Source organism: Mastigoproctus giganteus, chromosome 3 (assembly GCF_048544385.1).
Source record: "Mastigoproctus giganteus isolate SK-2022 chromosome 3, ASM4854438v1, whole genome shotgun sequence".
NCBI classification, from domain to species: domain Eukaryota; kingdom Metazoa; phylum Arthropoda; class Arachnida; order Uropygi; family Thelyphonidae; genus Mastigoproctus; species Mastigoproctus giganteus.
The window spans coordinates 159,062,165-159,086,504 of NC_143577.1; the positions used below are offsets into that span (position 1 = coordinate 159,062,165).

At 39.1% G+C, this 24,340-nt stretch overlaps 1 protein-coding gene across 1 annotated transcript in view; it reads right to left on the minus strand.

The window, feature by feature from the left end:
* The window catches only part of spn-B (X-ray repair cross complementing protein spindle B), a 141,648-nt gene that overhangs the window by 19,367 nt on the left and 97,941 nt on the right, over positions 1-24,340 (minus strand). Inside the window, exon 5 of the mRNA XM_090370135.1 lies at positions 9,553-9,765. Within this exon, the coding sequence (XP_090226261.1) occupies positions 9,553-9,765 (213 nt within the window). The remainder of the gene's footprint in view (positions 1-9,552; positions 9,766-24,340) is intronic.

Consider the following 24,340-nt stretch of genomic DNA (forward strand, 5'->3'; position numbering starts at 1 on the left):
TTATCTAAACCTTGGTTTTCCAATAAATGTGCTAAGGCTGTCCAAGAGAAGAATGTTGCATATCGTAATTGGCTTGTTTCTAATTCTTCAGTTTCATTTTCTGCCTACACCAAAGCTCGCAACAATTGTAAAGCAGTTATTAACCAGTCCAAACTAGAGTTTGAACAGGCTAAGAGTAGAAACTTGCTTCTTGCCCTAATGGTAGCCGAGCATTCTGGTCTCTTGCCAAAGCTATTGGCCGCAACTTTTGCCCATCTTTACTCCCCCCTCTGTCCAAACCAGATGGTTCTGTTGTCACTTCAGCCAAGGATAAAGCTGACCTTCTAGCATCCCATTTTTCTTCCAGCTCATGTATTAATGATCTTGGTAAAACACCTCCCACCATTCCCAACACGCTCCATTCAATGCCTCCTGTGGTCTTCCGTCAAAAGGATATCAGAAGGATTTTGATGAATCTTGATGCTAAGAAAGCTCCAGGTCCTGATGGTATTTCTCCACTTGTTCTCAAAACCTGTGCTCCTGAACTTACTCCTATTCTTTGCCACCTTTTTTCACTTTCTTATTCCAAAGGTGTTTTTCCTTCTGCTTGGAAATTTGCTCATATCCAGCCAGTTCCTAAAAAGGGTGACAAATACCTCCCATCCAATTATCGTCCCATTGCAATTACTTCTACTCTTTCTAAAGTAATGGAGAAATCAATTAACCGCCAACTCTTAAACTACCTAGAAACCTTCCGTCTGATCAACGATCACCAGTATGGATTCCGTCAGTGTCGATCCACTGGAGATATTCTGGCGTATGTTACCCATTTATGGACTAATTCAATGGAAAGGTTCGGTGAAACACAAGTAGTTGCTCTTGACATCTCAAAGGCTTTTGATCGTGTTTGGCATAAAGGTCTTCTAAACAAGCTTCCATCTTATGGTTTGCCAACTGTTTTTAGTAATTGGTTATCCAGTTTTCTCTCTGATCGCTCACTGAGGGTGATGGTAGATGGCTCTCTGTCTTCTAACTTCTCCACTAATGCCGGTGTCCCCCAAGGTTCAGTTCTTTCCCCCACTCTTTTCCTCTTGTATATCAATGACCTTCTTCCATTGACTGGAAATCCTATCCATAGTTTTGCCGATGATAGCACATTGCATTCAACTTTCCATTTTGAGAAACCTTGTCCTGCTCAATCAGCTTCAACTTCTCGAAAATCTGCTACCAATTCCTTAAATGCCGATCTTCAGGTAATTCTCCAGTGGGGCAAAGACAACTTAGTTGATTTCAACCCTTCTAAAACTCAATCTTGTCTTATATCTCGCAAAAAGGATTCTTCTACTCCTATGCTTATCTTTAGTGACACTCCGATTTCTAGGCAAAATGATATATCTCTTTTGGGGATTACCCTGACTTCTAATCTCTCTTGGCACAAGCACATTACAAATATTGCTTCCTCTGCATCTAAAAAACTTGGTTTTCTCTTTCGCTCTCGGCGTTACTTTTCTTCCAAACAGCTGCTCACTCTGTATAAATCGCAAATTCGTCCTGCCATGGAATATTGTTCCCATATCTGGGGTGGTGCCCCCAAAACCTCTCTCCGGCTTCTTGATTCCATTCAGAAGAGGGCAGTTAGGTTAATTAATGATTCATCTCTAACAGAGTATCTCCACTCGCTTTCTCATAGACGCACTGTTTCTGCTGCATGCCTCTTCTACAGATACTTCCATGGGCACTGTTCTTCTGAATTGGCTTCTATAATTCCTGCTCTCTCTTTCAAAACAGTCCGAACACGTGCCGCCACCAGCCAACATCCATTTACTGTCCAACTTCAAACCCACAGAACCAACTTTTCATCTTCCTCATTTATTCATTCAACTGCCGTTTTCTGGAACAACCTTCCTTCATACGTATTTCCTGAAAATTACAATCTACAGAAGTTCAAGTCCAATGTCAACAAATATCTTCTTTCGTCTTCTTAACCTCAAACCCAAGCACGGTACTAAGTACTATAGGTCCTAATACCTCTCGTGTTTGGGGTTCACATAAAAAAAAAAAAAAAAAACTGCTCCAATTTGCTCAGCAGGCCTCCATGTGCAACAGTATCAAAAGCCTTTCAATGATCCAAATATATGATATCAAAATTATTCTTTGCATCCAGTTGCTTTGTGACTACATCATAGTATCCAATCAAATTGGTCAGACAAGACTTTCCCTTAACAAACTCATGCTGTCCCAGCTATAACTGAAGTCTTGGTTAAATGATCCTGCAATGCTTCTTTAACAAGTGCCTCCATTAATTTTCCTGGAACATATGATAAACTAACAGGTCTATAATTATTTGTGTTGCCCTTTGATCCTCTTTTTTGTGAATTGGGGTCACATTTGTACATCTCCAGTCCATGGGTACCTCCCGTGAGTCCAAAGAAGCTCTCATAATTATGGCTAAGGGTTTGCTTACTTCCTTTGCTGCCTCCTTTAATATAACTGGATAGATCCCAGCCACCCAGGGTGCCTTTTCTATGTTTACCATCAACAATTTTTCCTCCATTTCCTCTCAGTTATTACAAAATCATCTAGCTCACTGCAAGAGTTTAACTCACTTCTGGCATTCCCCTCACTGAATAACTCCTCATGAGTGAATGTAGATGCAAAATACACATTTAGTTTGTTAGTCACCTGATCAGGATCATCAACAGTTGAACCATCAATATCCAGTAGACCAATCTGATTCATCCCTTTCCTTCTAGAGTTTACATAAGTAAAGAACTCTTTGCTGTTTTTCTTTGCATGCTTTGCCAAAGATTTCTCATAATCTGCCTTTGCCTGCCTAATCTCCTTTGTGACTTGTTTACAGACCAGCTTATATCTATCATAGGTTTCCATGTCAGCCATTAATTTATATGTATCCCATGCACTTTTCTTCTGTGCCACATGTCTCATTAGTTCATCTGACATCCATTTAGGTCTAAACCTTGAACAATATTTTTGATTTGGTATGTAAAGCCTAGTAGCTTCCAAGATAAATTCTTTGAATGCTTCCCATTTTGAATTTGCTGTTGGTAACATCATTAGTTGGTCCCACCATACAGAATTTTAATTCTGTCTCAGACCACCGTAGTCACCTTTACGAAAGCAAAAACCCTTCCCTTTACCCCCTGATGGTAGTTACCTCTTTGAGTAAATCCAACTTCAGCACACTGTGATCACTGCCACCTAGTGGTTCCTTTATCTGCAGATTCTTAATGCATGAAGAATCACTACTGATAATCAGATCAAGAGTATTACTCCCTCTAGTTGCCTCTCAAACATGCTGATGTAGAAAACAATCATCCAATAAATTCACAAAAGCCTTGTTAGAGTGTGAGTGACCAACCCACAAATTCCAGTCAATATCTGGGAAATTAAAATCTCCCATTATAAGACTCTGATTTACTGGCCCACTCTATTTCCCTGTACAGTTTCTTATTATACTCATCAGAGTCATTAGCACACTCCTACTCTCAATTTTGATCTCCCAATGCTTATGTCACACCAAACTGACCCGACACTGCACTGTCCAGCGATGTCGACTGGCTTCACTTCCTTGGATTTTATGTGTTTCTTAACTAATAGCATAACCCCTCCTCCCTTCCTATCCTGTCTATCCTTTCTGTAGATGTTGTTGTACTCCCCAAATTCCAGTTCTGCATTCCTTATACAGTGGTACCTTGGATCACGAGTAACTTGGTCTGCGAGTGTTTTGCAAGACGAGCAAAAATTTTTAATAAATTTTAACTTGATAAACGAGCGAGGTCTTGCAATACGAGTACAGTCAGTCCTCGTATAACACGTGTTTACACTACACGAATTCGATCATACACGATTTATAAATAGGGGAACGATATCTTATATAACACGAACCGAATTCGCTTATGCACGATTCGCCTTTGTGTTTACAAGAAATGGCAGTCGAACGCAGAATCACTCCAAATGAACGCAACACGATGGGAATGAAGAGAAGATTCCGAAAATGTATTTATGTGTTTTATATCAGTGAAGGGGAAACACAATTCACCATAATAACGTAAAAACCAACACAATTCCAGCTATCGGTATACAGTAATCGCAAATGCAATTAGATCGAGTTTACTACCAGTTTATAACAGATTCCACTAGCAGAAAACGCAACTGGAAATTGTTTTTATTGTTTTATTGTAGTAACCCCTCGAAATGTGCTTTAGGAAAATGTGAGGTGTTAATAGTGTATCTCTGCCTTTATGGTGTTGTTTATTCAGTTGCTACACGGGCGCAGCTTTGTTTATGTGTATCAAGGGTGCCTCCTCATTTTGTAATTGTGCTTTATTTCCTAAAAATTGCCTACCGAGCATCATGTGATCACGTGCTGCTCGGGATTGTGGTTAATCGTCTCGCATGTTCGGTCTCAGTTGGCATATCTCATTCGTATACAGTCAACATTGTGGTGAACATTCGTGCTAGCGTTGTGACCACGTGTATGTGCGTAAAGCAATTTTTTTTTTTTTGTGTTCAAATTTAGTGACTGTTATTTATTAACTGTACACTACGAAAATGGCCCCAATGAAGAAGAGGGTTGAAAAGGAAGGCGGTAAGAAGAAGGAGATGATTACGGTAGAAATTAAGAAGGAAATCGTCGAGAAGCACGAACAAGGTATGAAAGTGGCCGCCATCGCAAGATTTTATAAGAAGTCTATCAACAATTTGCACAATATTAAAGAAGAAAGAAGAACTAAGGGGACTAGATGTAGCAAAAGGAGTCACGAGAATATCAAAGCAACGGCCACGTATTCTGGAAGATGTTGAAAAGTTGCTTTTGGTGTGGATAAATGAGAAGCAACTAGCAGGTGATACTGTGACCGAGAACTTGATCTGTGAGAAGGGAAAGGCCTTGTACGCCGACCTCGTCAGTAAACAGCCAGGTACGTCTACAGAAAACGAAGAAGGCTTCAAGGCGAGCAGGGGATGGTTTGATAACTTTAAGAGGAGAAGTGGCATCCATAGTGTTGTGAGGCACGGAGAGGTTGCGAGTTCGGACGCTAAGGCAGCTGAGGCGTTCGTTGCCGAGTTCCAGAAGCTCATGGTTTCCGAGTGTTACCTGCCGCAGCAAGTTTTTAATTGCGATGAAACGGGGCTTTTTTGGAAAAAGATGCCAAAGAGGACCTACATTACAGCAGAAGAGAATGCAATGCTCGGTCACAAGCCCATGAAAGACCGTCTCACCCTCTTGCTGTGCGCTAATGCAAGCGGTGATTTCAAAGTCAAGCCCCTGCTCGTGTATCATTCTGAGAATCCACGAGCCTTCAAGAAATGCAAGGTGCAGAAGAGCCAGTTAAATGTTATGTGGAGGTCCAACAGCAAGGCTTGGGTCACTCGTATCTTGTTCGTTGAGTGGATCAATGAGGTCTTCGGTCCTGCAGTGAAGAAATACCTTTTAGAAAAAAAACTGCCACTCAAAGTCTTGCTGGTTATGGATAATGCTCCTGCTCATCCTCCAGACCTTGAGAACGACTTACTGGAAGAATTCGAATTCATTAAGGTCCAGTTCCTTCCTCCCAACACCACTCCATTACTCCAGCCCATGGATCAGCAGGTCATTTCGAACTTTAAAAAGCTTTACATCAAGGCACTATTTCAGCGATGCTTCGAGGTGACCGAAGGAACTAACCTTACCCTCCGAGAGTTTTGGAAAAATCATTTCCACATCGTAAACTGCCTCAAAATCATCGATAAAGCCTGGGATGGGGTCACCAAGAGAACCCTCAATTCTGCTTGGAAAAAACTGTGGTCTGATTGCATTGAGGGGTTTGCTCATGAACAGGAACTGCCAGTTGTCGATGAAATTGTGTCCTTGGGGACGACCATGGGACTGGAGGTGAATAAGGACGACATTCAAGAGCTGGTGGAGGAATATGACCAGGAGTTTACCACCGACAAACTGATGGATCTGCATCGCGAGCAACAGCAAGGGGTGATGGAGGAGATCTCGTCTGAGGAGGAGTAGAAAAAAATAGAGACATCCCTCTCTTCAAATGAGATTAGGGAGGTGTGTAAAATGTGGGAAACAGTGCAAAATTTTGTAGAAAAGCACCACCCGAATAAGGCTGTGGCAGTGCAAGCGATGAATCTGTTTAACAACAATGCAATGTCATATTTCCGCGAAATCCTCAAAAGGAGGCAAAAGCAAGTGTCATTGGAGAGGTTCTTTGTTAAAGTCGCACAAAAAGAAAAAGTCAACAGATAGTAGTGATTCCGTTAGTGACAGCGAAAGTCGTTCTACCCAATAATTAATAAATTCGATTGCTTTTAAAAATTTAAAAAGGTATGTATGTATTTTGTATTAATCATTTTTACAGTATGTGAATATTTTTGAGTTTTGGAACAAATCATCTGAGTTTCCATTATTTCTTATGGGGAAATTCGCTTTGATATACGAGTGCTTTGGATTACGAGCACGTTTCCGGAACGAATTATGCTCGCAAACCAAGGTACCACTGTATCTGTGTGACACCACGTCTCTGATATCCCAACAATATCCGCCTTTGATGCTTTGAGCAATACGTGAAATTCATCAAATTTATTTACCAAACTCCTAGCATTGGTGTACACGCAAGTATACATGCACCTGTTTCTATTCTTAGCTACCCTAACACAACCCATTTGTTTACTTGTACCGCAATGACTCCCAGCAGTCTCTGAAATATCCTGCATCTTGTTTTTTCAGGTTTCTGCTCATTCCAATAGAAGCAGTGCAAGAATCAGTTTCACCTCTGCCAGTGGCTACTGTTAATCTATTAGTCCTTGTATCCTCCCCCCCCCAAGCTAGCAGTTTTCCGACTCACCTAACACTGCCTCGATAGCATCAGCAAATATTCTTGCACCCTTTCTATTTAAGTGTATCCCATCCCTGTAGAAGCGGTCTCTCCTGTGAACAAGTACAGACCAGGCTGAAAAAAATTCTACCCCTTGAGACTTGCACAATCTTTCCAGGGACGAATTGATCGACAAAGCTCTCATGATATACTCCCTCCTATCCTGTCTGGGCAGAATTGCAGACACTTTCAAATTCAACCCTAATTCACAGCTTTTTTTCAACAGTGACCTGTACTTGTTAAGTAATTCCGCCAGTCTCCTAGTCTTAATATCATTAGTGCCAACGTTTACAACAATATCACCTTTTGTACCCTTAAAAGATTATATCCGCTCTATGCCATCAACCTTTGCTCCTGGCAGACATACCCTGGTCTTGTTCCACCCCTTTTTACATAGCATGTTCCCCATTTCCCTCACAATAGAGTTACCAACAACTACTATTTAAAACTAATTTTAAAAAGCTGTTTGGAACAACCTTTTGGTTTGCTTACAAAATAAAGGCTCAAAGCCTTCCATGAAAGCAAAATTCGTTCTATACATGGTTGTAAAGAAAGCCATCTAGTTGGTACGTGCCTTAAAATTTCCTTAAACTCTGTTTCGGCAAACTCATGAAATTCTTTAAGGTTATTCCTTCTTTTAGCTGAAATAGAAAAATGACCATATATTTTCAAGACATTATTTTCTATATCAATATCTAAATTACTGAAAGCATATTTAGCTAAATTATGAATAATGTGAGGATGGCAGTTTGCTTTAATTACATCTTCGTTTAATTTCTTAATATTTTGGAATATTAAGATTTATTACTCCCAAAATTACAATTTGCATTGTCTGCACTGACACTAGATACCATTTGCCAATCCAATCCTAAATTGCTCATTGAATTTTTTTAGGCACTCAAACTATTTATTATTTGGTTTTTTTTTAGGAACATTAGCAACTAAGGCCATATTGCTCCGGGAATATGCAGTGGCCATTCCCTGACCTTTCTGCATCCTCCGTATTTGGTGGTGACGGGCTCGAACCCCGGTCTAATCAAGAAGCGTGTGCTACGCACTGCTGCTTCTCTTCCCACCTGGCTACGGAGGCGCCAGGCACTCAAACATTCCATCTGCACTTTCATCAGCATTTTCAAAAAAATAAACTAAATAGTTGGTAGGACAAATCCTTCGTTGAAGTACTGAATTGACAAAGGAAACATTTTCATATTCTTTCCACTAGACTCATCAATCTGTAAACAAAAAAATAATGGTGGATCATGATGTTTTAAATCATTCAAAACAATTTAATGCTTTTTTACCTAAAATATTACAAACAATGGCAGCAGATTTAGTTCTTCCACATGATATTTTTGGTGCAATTTCTGAATCATTGTAAAGTTTAGAGTTTAATTTCATATTACTGTTTGTTGTTGTTTGTTTGTTTGTTATTTGGTTTTTAGGAGCATTAGCAACTAAGGCCATATTGCTCTGGGGATATGGGGTGGTCATTCCCTGACCTTTCCGCATCCTCCGTATTTGGTGGTCACGGGCTCGAATCCTGGTCTAATCAAGAAGCACGTGTTACGCACTACTGCTCCCGCGCACCTGACTACGGAGGTGCTATTTCATATTACAATCTAATGAGTTATAAGAATGATGATGCTTAATTGAATGATAAATATGAATTATTTCAGCTGCAGTAACTAAATCTTCTTCTTTCTTATACTTTTTCACAAGAAACCTATCAAGATTTGGAGAATTTGCCGATTTTTGAACCGATTTATGAGCTTGTGAGTCTTTATGTTGAGTAATTGCTAAGATGCCCATATAACCAACTTTAAATACATTTCTGCAGAGGAGACATCTCGCCTCATGAGGATCATTTGTTGAAGCTAGCCATTCATATCCCTGCTCCCAATTTTTGTTATAAGAACAAAGCCTCTTCTTTTTTGGGGGAAATTCAATTTTTGATGGCTAAAAAATAAAATGTTTTCAAAATATGTTTGTATATAACATGAAATATGTAGGTGCCTATAACCTTATAAATATTTCTTTGTAAAGTTATAGGAAATATAAATGTAAATCTAAAATTCCATGTACTTACGCCTATGGATACTTTCAAAGCAGCATCTCTCAAGCATCATGTATAACATTGAAGAGAGCATCAATGCTTCTGGAAACCAGTAATCATCTTTCTCAAACTCAGACTAATCTGGTATTTTTCCATGCTTTGTATAATTACCAGCTGGCACTAATTTTGTATTTGTCAATATGCAGTAAATACTGCTATCAGTGTTAAGCTTGTCTTTGTTACTCTGGAATGCTTTATCTTTTATCGATAGCTGTGTATTCCCCCCCCACCTCCAATAGCTTTCTTTCTACTGGAATGCTACCACAACTATTTCCCAGTAAAATAATAACAGTAAAAAGTAATGGCATGATGGAAATTCTGAAGAGAACATGATTCATATATTGAAATTATTTTAAAATATATACCTGAAATGAATGAAACAAATTGTATTTTAAAATTATTTGCATTGTTTATATGTTCTAAAATTTTTTCACCATATTCCAAGGCTACGAAAAGACTGTTCTGAGACTGTGTTAGTTAGAGAATAAGGCCCTTACATTTGTATGACAAGACATTTAAACTCCACAAAATTTTCCTAAGCTGTACGTGTAAACAGTTTTAATTACTCACTTGATTAACACAAACTACTGCTACATTGTACATCCTTGCTATTTTGTGTAAATAACTGCCAACTGCTTGAAGGACTTTGGCTTTTTTAAGAGACTCTTGCACTTCATATTCACAGCGAAATATTGCAGCAATTGAATCTATAATTATTAACTTCACATTTTTAGTTCGTAGCAAGGGAGGAAGAGTGCGTTTCATGTACATCCAAAAGCTTCCCTGTGATTAAAAAAAAAATAGGCAAAATAAACATGAATGAAATTATAATTACTGAGGAATGAGTTTATATTTAAATACATAAAGCTAACATTTGCACAATACAATATGCAACAAAAATCAGTTAATTAGTTAGATAGTTAGTTAGCATAAAAAAATCCAAACAATAAAACAGATCTAAATTTATTACTAATAAGGCTTTTACAAGTCTGAGTCCAAAAAAATACACCATAATTAGCTGGAAGTGCAGAATGAAAGGATTCATGTTTTCAAGTTATTCACTCACTCGTTTATTTCATGCAGTAAAATCAGTTATGTATAATCTGTAAATGAAAACTAATACACCTAATTTCATTTTTTATTACCTGTGTAATTTCTTAATTACAAAAGTGGTCATATGACAATACACATGAAGATGATGGACTCAATATGTTTTTCAATCCTTAGTAATGACATTGATAAGGCAGTAGAGTGGAAAATGTCAAAGTTTGCTGATAATCAATGTCAGGAAGGTGATTCAAGAACTAGAACCAGGCTATGCTACTTCAAAATGATTTGGACAAACTGCAAATATGATTAAAAATGGCAACCAAGGTTCAATGCCAAAGGTAGCCTGTCTGTGTCTGTTATGTACGGGACAGTCTTTAAGTAGATGTTGAACTGTGAGCTGAGTATTACAGTTTGGACATTCTGCAGGATTGGCAGCTTTAAGTAGATGTAGGTGAGTTAGGTGAGTGTGACCTATCTGTAGTCTAGTGAGTATAACTCTTTCTTGTCTGTTATCTCTGATGCTGGATTTCCATGCTTTCAGGTCTTTCTTTATATGGAATAACTTGTTTGGTTCCCCAAATTTGTTATCATTTTTTTTTGCACATCGTTGTTTCTTATAATAAAATTGTAATCACTTGCAGTTTTGGCAGCTGAATTGGTATGCTCATTTCCCAGGATACTACTATGACCGAGGATCCAGCAGAAGGTGATGCTCTACCTATTTCCCTTTAATTTGGTTAGAATATCCCAGATCTGTATGGTATTTTAGTAAGCCATATGGTTACAGTGCTATAACACGAATTTGCTCCAACATGATTTATATATTAGGGAACAGTTCAACTATAACGCGATTTTCACATTGGCTCATACGCAATTTCGTCTGCGAGTAACACCAGGTGAACATAAAACCCAGCACCAAGCTGAAAGTAGTGACCTGTGCAGCAATACATACAAGTTTACGACGCTTAAAACATGTCAAATGTGTGAGAACTATATTTCCTATTTACTGTAACTGTATTGGTCAGAGACACTGTTGTCATTCGCTGTATTCACAAGATATTTTGTTCGAACAGAAATTTCATGAGACGGGATAGCATGAGCGGAGGGGCACATTTCTGGAGGTCACTACTATAAAACAATAAAAACAATTTGCAGTTCCTGGTTTATTGGGCTTTTCTGTTAGCGCAGTCTAATTATAAACAGGTAGTAAACACGATCTTATTTCATTTGCAATAATAGTGATAGCTAGAATTCTGTGGGTATTCACGTTACGGTGAGATATGTTTCTCCTTCCTCTTCAATCATATAAAAAACAAAAATAAATTTTCGGAATCTTCTCTTTTGTGCGTGCTGTATTTGCCGTTATTGATTGCTTATCTTTTTTACTGTTGTAAACTTTACAATCCAAAAAAAAAGTCTGTGAACAGAAATATCAATTAGTATATATGTATTACAGTAATAATTAAGCTATGTACATAAGCATCCATAGTCTCCAACCAATACAACTAAATGGGAAATATAGCTCTCACACATTGGAATTTGACATGTTTACATGTGAGCTCAATGTATGAGGTGATAATAGTGCATTTCTGCCTTAATGCTAGTAGTTTCCGTCACCACCAAATACGGAGGATGCGGAAAGGTCAGGGAACGACCACCGCATATTCCCGGAGCAGTATGGCCTTAGTTGCTAATGCTCCTAAAAACCAAATAAAAAACAAACAACAACAAACAGCTAGTAGTTTCTGGTTTAGTGGCTTCACGGCTACTCTTTTCACAATATTAAGCTGTCTGGTGAAGCCACAAATACAGATGAGGAAGCCACAAAGGCATTTCCACCTGTGGTACAGAAAATAATTGAAGGTGGCAGCTGCACATTGAATCAGATTTTCAACTTGGGTGAAACAGGCTTCTATTGGAAACGTATGCCTTCAAGGACCTACATCTCTAAGGCAGAAGCATATGCCTCAAGATTTAAGGCTGCAAAAGATCACTTAACTGTGATGTTCACTGCCAATACCAGCACAGACTTGAAGTTAAAACCAGTAGTGGTTTATCAGTCTGCCAATCTGCGAGCTTTAAAAGGAATTGTGAGATCCAGCCTTGGTGTTCACTATAGGTCTAGCAAGAAAGGTTGGATGACGGTAAATATTCACTGATATTTTAGTTGAAGCTTACCATGACACTTTCAAGAATTATTGCAAGAAGAACTTAGATTTTAAAATTCTAATGATTCTTGATAACGCACCATGCCATCCTCAGACGGTTGCTGAACTCTCTCCGAATATCAAATTCATCTTTTTAATTCTGAACACAACCTCTCTACTACAGCCCCTTGACTAGGGTACTAGGGTGTAATAGCAGCATTTAAGGCTTATTATTTAAGGCAAACATTCAAGATGTTAATTGCTGCTACTGAAGGTGACAAGGCACAAACTGTTATAGAATTCTGGAGGAGATTTAACATCACAGTTGCCATTGATATGATTGTAGAAGCCTGGAATGATGTAACAAAAGACTGCTTGAATCATGTGTGGCGGAAACTTATCCCTCATTTAATTCGCAATTTTGAAGGCTTTGAACTTTCAGAGCAACTAAAACAAATCAACGCAGGTTGTGTTGCTCCTTCAAAAGAAGTTGGTTTCGAAAAAGTATAAAATGAAGAGATAGAAGAGCTTCTAGTCTCACAATGAGGATCTATCTACTGAAAACTTGCAACAACTTGTTGCAGCCAGTCAAGTGGAAAGTCAAGGTGAGGATGACGACGAAGTCCAGCAGGCTGCCCCACGAGAACTTAAAACAGCAGAGTTATCAGCTGCTTTAAATGGAATTGAAAAGCACCTGCAGTGGATTGAAGATAATGATTATAATGCTGAATGCAGTAGGATAGTGCTTGGTGGCATTCAGACCCATCTGGAACCATACAGGCAGCTCCAGTATGAAAGGAGGAGGCAGGAAAAGTAACAAATGCATAGCTATTTTAAACCAGCACAGAAGAAAGAAAAGCAGGACAGTGAATGTTGTTCACTGTCAAAATGTTGTTATACCCTTCCACATTGGGTATAATAACATTTTGTCCTAAGAATGATAACCCTCCTTCTGCCTCTTCACTATAAGTCACCAGCTACAGCCCTTCGCACACCCACTTCCAACAAGCAAACTTCATATCTTGTCAAGGTAAAGTGGTATATTTACTGTGATATTTATTAGAAATTTAAGATGTTTAAATCTGTGTTAGCAATTTTACTGGGTTTCAACTTTTTTTTTTTTTTTTTTTTTTTTTAGTGTTTTACTTACCAGACTGAACTTTTTTTTGAGTGCCCTGCCCTATTCTTCCCATATGCCCTGTTGTTTTTAATGCGTGAAATACCATAACACAGAGATTTTTAGGAAAACATGTACCGCGTTATAGCAGAACTGACCATATTGACCACATGAAACTCAAAGCTATGATAATTGCACATAGTTTCACAGTAAAGCTACTCCATTCAACTGGAAGTTTCTTAGCTATGGTTATATTGGAAGCAGCAGCACTGACATGACTGTCAGTTTTCAATCCTTCTGTATAGAGTGAACTGTGCATATCGAGCTGCTAGTCATAAATGTAATTGTAATATGTTCTGTCGGGAGTTGGAATATTTTCTCCCATGTTGAGAGTGATAAATTGCATGGCGAGACATGGTACATCCTGGGAGACTGTTGAAAGGACAGTAGGTTTTATATCATTTAAGTTGCCAATCACTAAGTGTAGCTTGGAGGTGTATCCCTTTTGATGGGTAGGCTCTGTAAAGGTTTTCCCACTTTGGAGAGAAAAGTAGTTTGCAAGTTGGGTGATTTAGTTGTCCTTTTTAAGTTCTGCTGCATAGCTTACTAGAAAAGTTACTCTGCACAAATGTAAAGGAGGTTCATTGTTGTTATTTGGTTTTTAGGAGCATTAGCAACTAAGGCCATATTGCTCTGGGAATATGCAGTGGTCATTCCCTGACCTTTCCGCATCCTCCGTATTTGGTGGTGACGGGCTCGAACCCCGGTCTAATCAAGAAGTGTGTGCTACGCACTTCTGCTCCTTCCCACCTGGCTACGGAGGCACCCAGGAGGTTCATTAGCTTCAGCACAGAGGCTCTGGATTGGAAATGTATAGTATGCACCAAGTGAAAGCCACTGTGATGTATAGGATCAAGCTATTGCAGGGCACTTGGCCTAGCAGAGCTATAGACTATAGAGCCATAATCTAGTTAAGACTGAATTAGTCGTGGTACAGATGCAGAAGTGTAAATTGGTTGGCTCCCCATGTTGTGGCAGATAGCATTCTTAAAATAGTTAGTTTTTTCAGGCATACTATATGGAGGACTTTTATACACTCAAGGAAGGTAAATTTTTTTTTCTAAATCAAAAATTACACTTAGGAAGTGGACACTAGCACTGCAAAGATTACTTGATTGTCCAGTTGGAGTTCTGGGTCTGGATGTAGATTTTATTTTTTACAAAAGTGTATCCCAATGGTCTTTTGAGATGAGAGGCTGAAGCCATTGTTGCTATCATTTTTAAGTTGCACCTTGTCTTTCCACCATTCGCAAATTGGTGGAATGGCAGGAGATACTAAGGTCATCTATGTACAGAGTGGCAGATACTGCTTTTAGTAAGTTATATTATTGAATTTATTTTTATAATAAATAAAGTGGTACACTAAGTACTGAGCCTTGTGGGACTCCGTCTTCTTGGATAAGTTTATGAGATAAATGGTTATGGAGTCCAACCCAAAAGTCTGTTTGTGCAGGAAGCATTTGATGAAAAGTGGGAGACTGCTCTGCAATCGTAAGTTGTATGCCATATCTGCATGCAGTGTCAAAGGCTTTTCCATGTCAAACAGTATCATAACAGTGTTCTTTTCACATAAAAGCATTGCAGATGTTTAATTCCAACTACACCAGCAGATCGAGGATGGATCTACCCTCATAAAAACCACATTATGTGGGACTGAGGAGGCCATGTTGTATTAGGAACCAGGTCAGTTGAGAATTGATAATTTTTTCCTTGACCATGCTCATACAGCTAGTCAGAGCAAGGGGCTGGTGGTGGTATTGTGGATTGGTAGGGTTTTTTCAGGTTTTAGAAAGGCAAGAATGTAAGCATGGTGCCATTTGTCTGGGAAAGTGTGTTCTGTAAGGACCATATTATAGAACAATAACAGTTTTGAGCATTTTGATTCAGTAAGTTGAGAAACTATTATGTAGTGAATTCCACTGGGTCCTGCTGCACTGTACCTCGTGGTACACAGAGATTGATACAATTCAGCCAGTGTAAATGGGAGGTTGCATGAAGTGCTGTGCACTCTTTCAGCTTGGGTTTTTTTTGCTTCTGGAACTAAGATGCGTATGAGGATATAGATGAAATTTCTGCAAATATTCCACCCAATACATTCGTTCACTATTTCTTGCAGTTTTGTTATGTCACGACCATGCACAGTTAGTATAGGAAAGTTGGTGCATAGATGTTTGCAAAATATCCATTGTATTTTTGCCCATACTGTCTGTGTCCTTGTTATTCTGGATGTGAAATGCTTCCATGCCTCTCCCCCCCCCTCTCTCTTGCTGTTTTGCATAACATGCTTTGCTTTTCCTCTAGCCTTTTTGAAGTATATAAGAATTAACTGCAGTTGTTGGGAACTCCTGAAGATTTTCCATTCTCCATTCTTTTCTTTTTTAGCTTTACTACATTCATCATCCCAGCATGTTTTCTGATGTGTACGAAATTTAATGGATTGTTTGGGATTGCTAGGTTCACTACCTTCAGTATTTGGTTTGATATATATATTTCAAAGCTCTAACCAAATTACAGAATGGTGTTTTGTAATTTGGTTGGAAAGGTGGGGGATGCTGGTATATGCAACATATTACAGGATAATGGACCCTGCCTAATGGGTTGCTGTGCATAGTCCATTCAAATAAAAGCTGATTCAAATCATGCTCTTTATGCTCAGTAACTATTATCTGAATTCAAATAATAGTTGCTGAGCATAAAGAAATGTCTATGGATGAAGCAGATCGCATAGGAAAATGTGTATGTATGCGATCCAGTATTCAGAGTTATTAAATTATGTCAGTTGAACAGTTTTTCAATTGTTTGCCCACATTTGTAAAGATTCTGATGGTGATGATTAAGGTCTCCTAGTGGGGAAGTTGTACCACTAGTTCTTCTAAGTCAGCTTAGCTTATGTGTTAATTAGGGGCAGTTATAATGAGAATATGGTTAGACTGAAGTTTATACTAATTCAAGATACAACTGCTTCAAGGTGTGTCTTTAGTGTAATTGGTTTTGAGGGTATCAGAGAGCAAATTATCAATGCTATCAATTTCAATCCTTCTCAAACTCAGTCCTGTCTTATGTCTCGCAAAAAAGGATTCTTCTGCTCCTATGTTTACCTTTGATGACACTCAGATTTCTAGACAAGATCACACATCTGTATTAGGAATTAGCCTACCTTCTAATCTCTCTTGGCATAAGCACATCATAAATATTTCTTCTTCTGCATCTAAAAAACTGGGTTTTCTCTTTCACTCTCAGTGTTACTTTTCTTCCAAAAAAGTTGTTCACTCTGTACAAATCACAAATCTGCCGTACCATAGAATATTTTTCCGACATCTGGGGCGGTGCCCCCAAACTTCTCTCAGGCTTCTAAATTCCATTCAAAAGAGAGCAGTTAGATTAATTAATGACCAGTCGCTAACAAAGTCTCTCCACTCTGTCTCACTGATGTTCTGTTTCTGCTACATGCCTTTTCTATAGATATTTCCATGGGCACAGTTCTTTTGAATTGGCTTCTATAATTCCTGCTGTCTCTTCCAAACCAGTCTGAACACATGCTGCAACTAGTCAGCATCCTTTTACAGTCCAACTTCAAACTCACAGAACAACTTTCCTTCTTTCTAATTGATTTCTTCAACTTCCATTTTCTGGAACAAACTCCCTTCACTGGAAAACAGGCCTTGAGCTTCAGGTTGCATTTAACAAAACTTTCTAGAGACGACCAACAAACTGACTTAAGATAAATAAATAATATCTACATAAAATACTAAAACAGAGATAAAATAAAATAAATGCATTAAAATACAATAAGACAAAAGCATTAAAATACAATAAAATATGGATAAAACTAATAAAATATACAGTAGCTTTTGAGATGAAGTGCCACTTCATCAGCTTAGTCGGTAAATGGTGTATTGCAGTATATATTGTTGGTTACAACAACAAAAGTCAGCTGAGCACGATCATGCATCATGAGTCTGGTGTTGGTGGAGCAGAATTACGTACACGCGATGATCGGCAGTGCTCATCACACTGCAAAACAATAGATTACACAATGGGGTACAAATGCACTCCCCTATTGCGATTCATGGAACTATTACTGTTCGCTATGTGCAGTGCCTCAAGTCACAAGCACTGGCAGTAATCATGTGAATAGTCGCCGATTTTAATATCCGGTCAGAGATCAAGATTGTGCTGCTTAACCCAATAATGCTCGGCGACGGCGGAGCATTCAAAATTAGTAGTTCAAAGAGCCACCTCATGTTCAGAAACTCTCCTGCCAGACTCACCTACATAACACTCCGCACAATCCGGACATGTAATGCGGTATACGGAACCACTTCGTAGCAGGGGAGGAATGGGTGTTTTCACCTTAGAAATAACAGAATGCAATTTCCTCCCCAGAAGTTGCACACATTTTATATGGTGGAAACGCAAAATCTTAACAAGATGTTCCAATACACCCAGATAATAGGGGATGTAGGTAATAGAAATAAATTCATTGACGACATTGCACAACAAATTCATGAGCCTGGAGCTCACATCTATCTAGAACGTGGGGTGCATAACCACAATTTGAAAGCTCTGCCCTAATTTTGGAAATCTCCAATTGCCTGTCACCAATCAAATTAGAGTGCATCCAAGCGTGGGAGAATAAAGTGTGAGCAGTGCTACACAAATGACCAGGGGGCGTGTGCAGACCCATAATTGGTAAATTGGCCTGCACACATTGGCTTCCTAAAAATGGAAGTTACAACACGCAAACCCATGCATTGGACTAAAACATCCAAAAAAAGGAAGAGTATTATTGACTTCCAGTTCAACAGTAAACTGAATGAAAACTTGGTTGCTTGGGTGTGAAACTTCCTTCATACATATTTCCTGAAAATTACAATCCACAGAAATTCAAATTGAATGTCAACATGTATCTTCTTTTGTCTCTCAACTTTCAATCCATTCATGGTACTATGTACTATAGTTTCTAATACCTCTTGTGCTTTGGGTTTTCATAAAAAAAAAAAAAAAAAAAAAAAAAAAAAAATTTATTATTGCTATCCCTCATTCTGCCATAATGTTCAGATTATGTGTAACATGATCTTGTCAACATATTACATGGTTCTGGAGTGAGGTGGTTACCTGTGGAGCTAGATTAATTTCCTGCAGGCAGTAAGCAGGTAATTTACCTGCCCCAAGATTTCTCAAGATCAGCAATTTACCATGGTAACCTCTATAGTTCCACTGTAGCGACTACTGCAAGAATATATGCATTATTTATGTTGAGATTTAGAGGAACCCTTAGTTTGTTTCCAATGTGCTGTGGATTTCTATCTTTCAGATCTGCGTTGACCTCTTTTTGGGAAGTAATGTTTTCCAATGTCCATATTCTCTTTGGAAAATAGCTCTAGGATGTGTTCATCTTTGTTTGATCCTCAACATCCATGCAGTCTGATGTTGATTGGCTTGTATCAGGGCTGCAGGTGTATCTGTATCCAGCTAAAGAACAGCAGCTGGTTTTATGGTTATTAGTATTAGTAACAGCCGCATGGTGCAAGAAAGCCTATGGCTTATGCTGCACCAGCCAAAAAAAAAAAAAAAAATCCGAACAAAACAATGATAAAAACAAAAAAAAAAAATAAATAAAATAAATAACTAAATAATAATAATTAATAAAAAAAAAAAAAAAAAAAGGAAATTAAACCTATCATCCTATGCGCTTCCCTTACCCGAAAGTACTATCCAGATGACCTTTGAATTTCCCCAAACTGTCGGCTTCTACCACCCATATAGGCAACTTATTCCAGTAATTTATAACTCGCTGGCTAAAATAAAACTTCCTGCAGTCCAATCTAAACATTTCCCCCCATAACTTGAATTTATGTCCCCTAGTTCTAGCATCATTTATAATCTTGAAAATTTCGTCCTCATTCATTTTACTGATGCCTCTCAGAGCCTTAAACACCTCAATCAAATCTCCTCTAAGGTGTCTAGTTTCCAAACTCTGCAACCCACATATTCGAAGTATTTCTTCATAAGGACGCCCTTTTGCCGATCTCACCAGGCGAGTTACCCGTCTTTGCACCCTTTCAAGAAGCTTGATGTCTTTCTTTAGGTGCGGTCTCCATACTTGAACACAGTATTCCAAGTGTGGTCTAACATAAGCCTTATATAATGGGATTATCACGTCCCTATCTCTACTTGCAAAAGTTCGATAGATCATCGATAGGACACCATGGGCCTTCCTTGCAACCTGTTTACAATGCTGAGAGAATTTTATGTCTGAACGTATCGTAACACCCAAGTCCCTTTCCTCCAGTACTGGGTTAGTTGAACTCCACCAAGTGAATAAGTTTTTTTGGGATTACTGTTTCCCAGGTGTAATACCTTACACTTTGTTGGATTAAAGCATAGCTGCCATTTTTCTGACCATTCCTGAAGTCTATCTAGGTCTCTCTGAAGAAGCTCAGCTTGACAGTGATCATTAACTACTCTACCAATTTTAACATCATCTGCAAATTTAGACATCACGCCCTCTATCCTTTCATCAATGTCGTTTATGAAAATTAAAAACAACAGTGGTCCTAATACTGATCCTTGGGGAACCCCACTTCTTACATCAACCCAATCTGAGGAATAGCCATTTATCACAACCCTCTGCCTCCTGCCCTGAAGCCATCCTTCTATCCATCTAAGGATTTTCCCAGTGATTCCAACCTGTTCCAGCTTATAAAGCAACCACTTATGTGGGACTGAGTCAAAAGCTTTGCTGAAATCTAAATAAACAATGTCGAAATTATTCCCTAAATCCAGCTCGTGAGTGACCCTTTCGAAATAGCGAACCAGATTTGTTAAACATGATTTTCCCTTTACAAAACCATGCTGAGTATCCTTGAGAATTTCAATTCGATCCAAATGATCCTGAATTCCACCCTTGATCATTGCCTCCATGATTTTCCCTACTACTGAAGTCAGACTGACAGGTCGATAATTTCCAACTTCACTTTTAGAGCCACCCTTATGTATGGGAGATACATTTGCACTTTTCCAATCCAAGGGAATCACCCCAGAGTCTAGTGATGCTCGGATAATTAGCCTCGATGGTTCAATGCACTCGCTTGCCGCCTCCCTTAAGATTATAGGGTATATTCCATCAACTTAGTAAATAAATTTGATGAATTTGAGGTATTGCTCAAAACATCAAAGGCAGATATTGTGGGGATTTCAGAGACGTGGTGTCACACAGATATAAGAAATGCAGAACTGGAATTTGGGGAGTACAATGTCTACAGAAAGGATAGACAGGATAGGAAGGGAGGAGGGGTTATGCTATTAGTTAAAAAACACATAAAATCCAAGGAAGTGAAGCCAGTCGACATCGCTGGACAGTGCAGTGTCGAGTCAGTTTGGTGTGACATAAGCATTGGGAGATCAAAATTGAGAGTAGGAGTGTGCTATAGGCCTAATGACTCTGATGAGTATAATAAGAAACTGTTCGGAGAAATAGAGTGGGCCAGTAAATCAGAGAGTCTTATAATGGGGGATTTTAATTTCCCAGATATTGACTGGAATTTGGGGGCTGGTCACTCACACAGTAGCAAGGCTTTTGTGGATTTATTGGATGATTGTTTTCTACATCAGCATGTTCGGGAGGCAACTAGTGGGAGTAATACTCTTGATTTGATTATCAGTAGTGATTCTTCATGCATTAAGAATCTGCAGATAAATGAACCACTTGGTGGCAGTGATCACAGTGTGCTGAAGTGGGAGTTACTCAAAGAGGTAACTACCATTAGGGGTAAAGGGAAGGGGTATTGCTTTCGTAAAGGCGACTACAATGGACTGAGACAGTATTTAAATTCTATACAGTGGGATCAACTGATGATATTGCCAACAGCAAATTCAAAATGGGAAGCATTCAAAGAACTTATCGTGGAAGCTACTAGGCTTTACATACCAACTAAGAAATATTGTTCAAGGTTTAGGCCTAAATGGTTGTCAGATGAACTAATGAGGCATATGGCAGAGAAGAAAAATGCATGGGATACATACAAATTAACACGTGACACGGACGCCTATGATAGATACAAGTTGATCTGTAACCAAGTTACAAAGGAGGTTAGGCAGGCGAAGGCAGATTACGAGAGATCCTTGGCAAGGGATGCGAAGAAAAACAGCAAAGAGTTCTTTACTTATGTAAACTCTAGAAGGAAGGGGATGAATCAGATTGGTCCACTTGAGATCGATGGGTCAACTGTTGATGACCCTGCTCGGGTAGCTAACAAACTAAATGAATATTTTGCATCGACATTCACACATGAGGAGTTATTCAGCGAGGGGAATGCCAGAGGTGTATTCAACTCTAGCAGTAAGCTAGAGAATCTTGTAATAACTGAGAGCAAAGTGGAGGAGAAATTGTTGAAGATAAACACAAGAAAGGCACCTGGGGTGGATGGGATCTATCCAGTTATATTAAAGGAGGCAGCAAAGGAGGTAAGCAAACCCTTAACCATAATTATGAGAGCTTCCTTGGACTCAGGGGAGGTACCCATTGACTGGAGATGTGCAAATGTGACCCCAATTCACAAAGGGGGATCAAAGGCTGACACAAGTAATTATAGACCTGTGAGTTTAACTTCTGTTCCCGGAAAATTAATGGAGGCACTGGTGAAAGAAGCACTGCAGGATCATCTAGACAAGACTTCAGTTATAGCTAGGACACAGCATGGTTTTGTTAAGGGGAAGTCTTGCCTGACCAATTTGATTGGATACTATGATGCAGTCACAAAAGAACTGGATGCAGGGAATAACTTTGATATTATATACTTGGATCTTAGAAAGGCTTTTGATACTGTTGCACATGGAAGACTGCTGCACAAATTGGAGCAGTGTGGCATTGGAGGCAAGTTGCTGCTATGGATAAAGGGGTGGTTGAGGGGGAGAAGACAGAGAGTGGTAATCAATGGGCACTGCTCATCGTGGACTAATGTTATTAGTGGAGTCCCTCAGGGTTCAGTATTGGGGCCTTTATTGTTTTCTGTATTTATAAATGATATTGATGATGGTATATCAGGCTTAATGTCCAAGTTTGCAGACGATACGAAGGTTGGCAGGGTTGTCAAGGACACTACTGACACTATGCTGCTGCAACAGGATTTGGAAAGGTTGAGCAGATGGGCTTCGAGGTGGCAAATGAAGTTTAACATTGACAAATGTAAAGTACTACATATGGGAAACAGCAACCCCAGAGCAACGTATCAACTCTGTGGTACTACACTGACAGTGGTAGAGAATGAAAGGGACCTGGGGGTGGTGGTGCAGGCAGATATGAAGTTCTCTGAGCAGTGCAGACGAGCTGCAAGAGTAGCTCATGGTGTATTGTCAATGATATATAGGAATTTTTCTAGCAAGGATAAGGAGGTGATTATTCCCTTGTATAAGGCAATGGTCAGGCCACACCTAGAGTACTGTATACAGGCCTGGAGGCCTCATTTCAGGAAGGATGTAGAGCTGCTGGAACGAGTACAGAGAAGGGCAACTAGATTGGTGAATGGGACAAAGGGGTTCTCTTACGAAGAAAGGCTTAAGTTTTGCAAATTACAGTGTCTGGAAACTAGGCACCAGCGGGGTGATCTGATAGAGGTGTACAAAGCCTTGAATGGTTTGAGCATGCTCAATGCTGATGGGATTCTTCCTCTAGCTCAGAAAAATCACCTGAGAGGGCATAAATTCAAATTGAGGAAAGACAGATGTAGGATAGATGTGCGGAAATTTGCCTTTAGCCAGCGGGTGGTTGGTGGGTGGAACAGACTTCCATCCCTTGTCGTGGAAGTTGATAGCCTAAATAAGTTTAAGGCTCAGCTGGACAGGTATTTCGAACGAACAGAGGGGTGAAGTGGAAGTGGTTATTTTTATTTATTTATGTTACTTTTTTTTTTTTTTTTTTTTTTTGGCTGATGCTGCATAAGCTTGCTTTCTTGCATCAAATGCCTCTACTAATGCTAATGCTAATGCTAAAACTCCAGGAGCCTTACTGGTCTGTAGGCTCAAAAGTTTTTTAATTAAATAATCTTGCGAAATTTCAATATCATTAATTACATATTATTTAACTTCGCTCCCACAATTTCCCATTGCCACAAAAGGCTTTTCATTTGTAAATATCGATGCAAAATAACTGTTGAGTTCATCTGCAACGGCAGCTGGTGTATATATTACTATCCCCTTTCCCTTACGTAAAGGTCCGATCTGGTTTGTCCTGCTCTTCTTGGCATATGTGAAGAATTCTTTATCCCCCCTCTTTGCTCTGTTTGCTAGTGATTTCTCATAAACTGCCTTTGCCTGTCGAACTTTTTCTGTGGCTCTATTACACATCACCTTGTAGCTGTTATAGGCTTCAGTACTTTTTATTGCTCTGTAACCTTTCCATGCCACCTTTTCTGCTCAAGTAATGTGGCAACTTCACTATTCATCCAATTTGGAACCCTTCTCGTGGAGTATTTTTTTAATGGTATATACACATTCAAGGCATCTGTGATTAATGTTTTAAAAGCGTATCACAGTTCAATTGTATTCATTCTCTGCGCGATATCTACCCAGTTAATAGAGGTCATGTAGTACCTTAAGGCATCGTAATTTCCTTTTCTGAAATTAAAACCCATTCCTTTGTCTTTTACTTCTGCTACCTCTCTCGTCATCATCCACCGTAGAACTCCGTGATCACTTCCTGCTACTGGTTCCTCTACTGTCAGCCCTGTTATGTCATCTGATTCATGTGTGATGATGAGGTCTAGGATATTCTTTTCTCTAGTACTTTCCCTGACATGTTGATACAAATAACAGTCACCTAGTTGATTTAAAAATTTTGTTCCCCATGTCGAGTTTCCTTCCCATTTACTCCAATCAATTAGAGGCAAATTGAAATCACCCATAATAAGGCATTGATGCTTACTTGCCCATTCCATTTGCATGTAGAGGCTTTTGTCATAATCTTCACAATCACCTGGTCTGT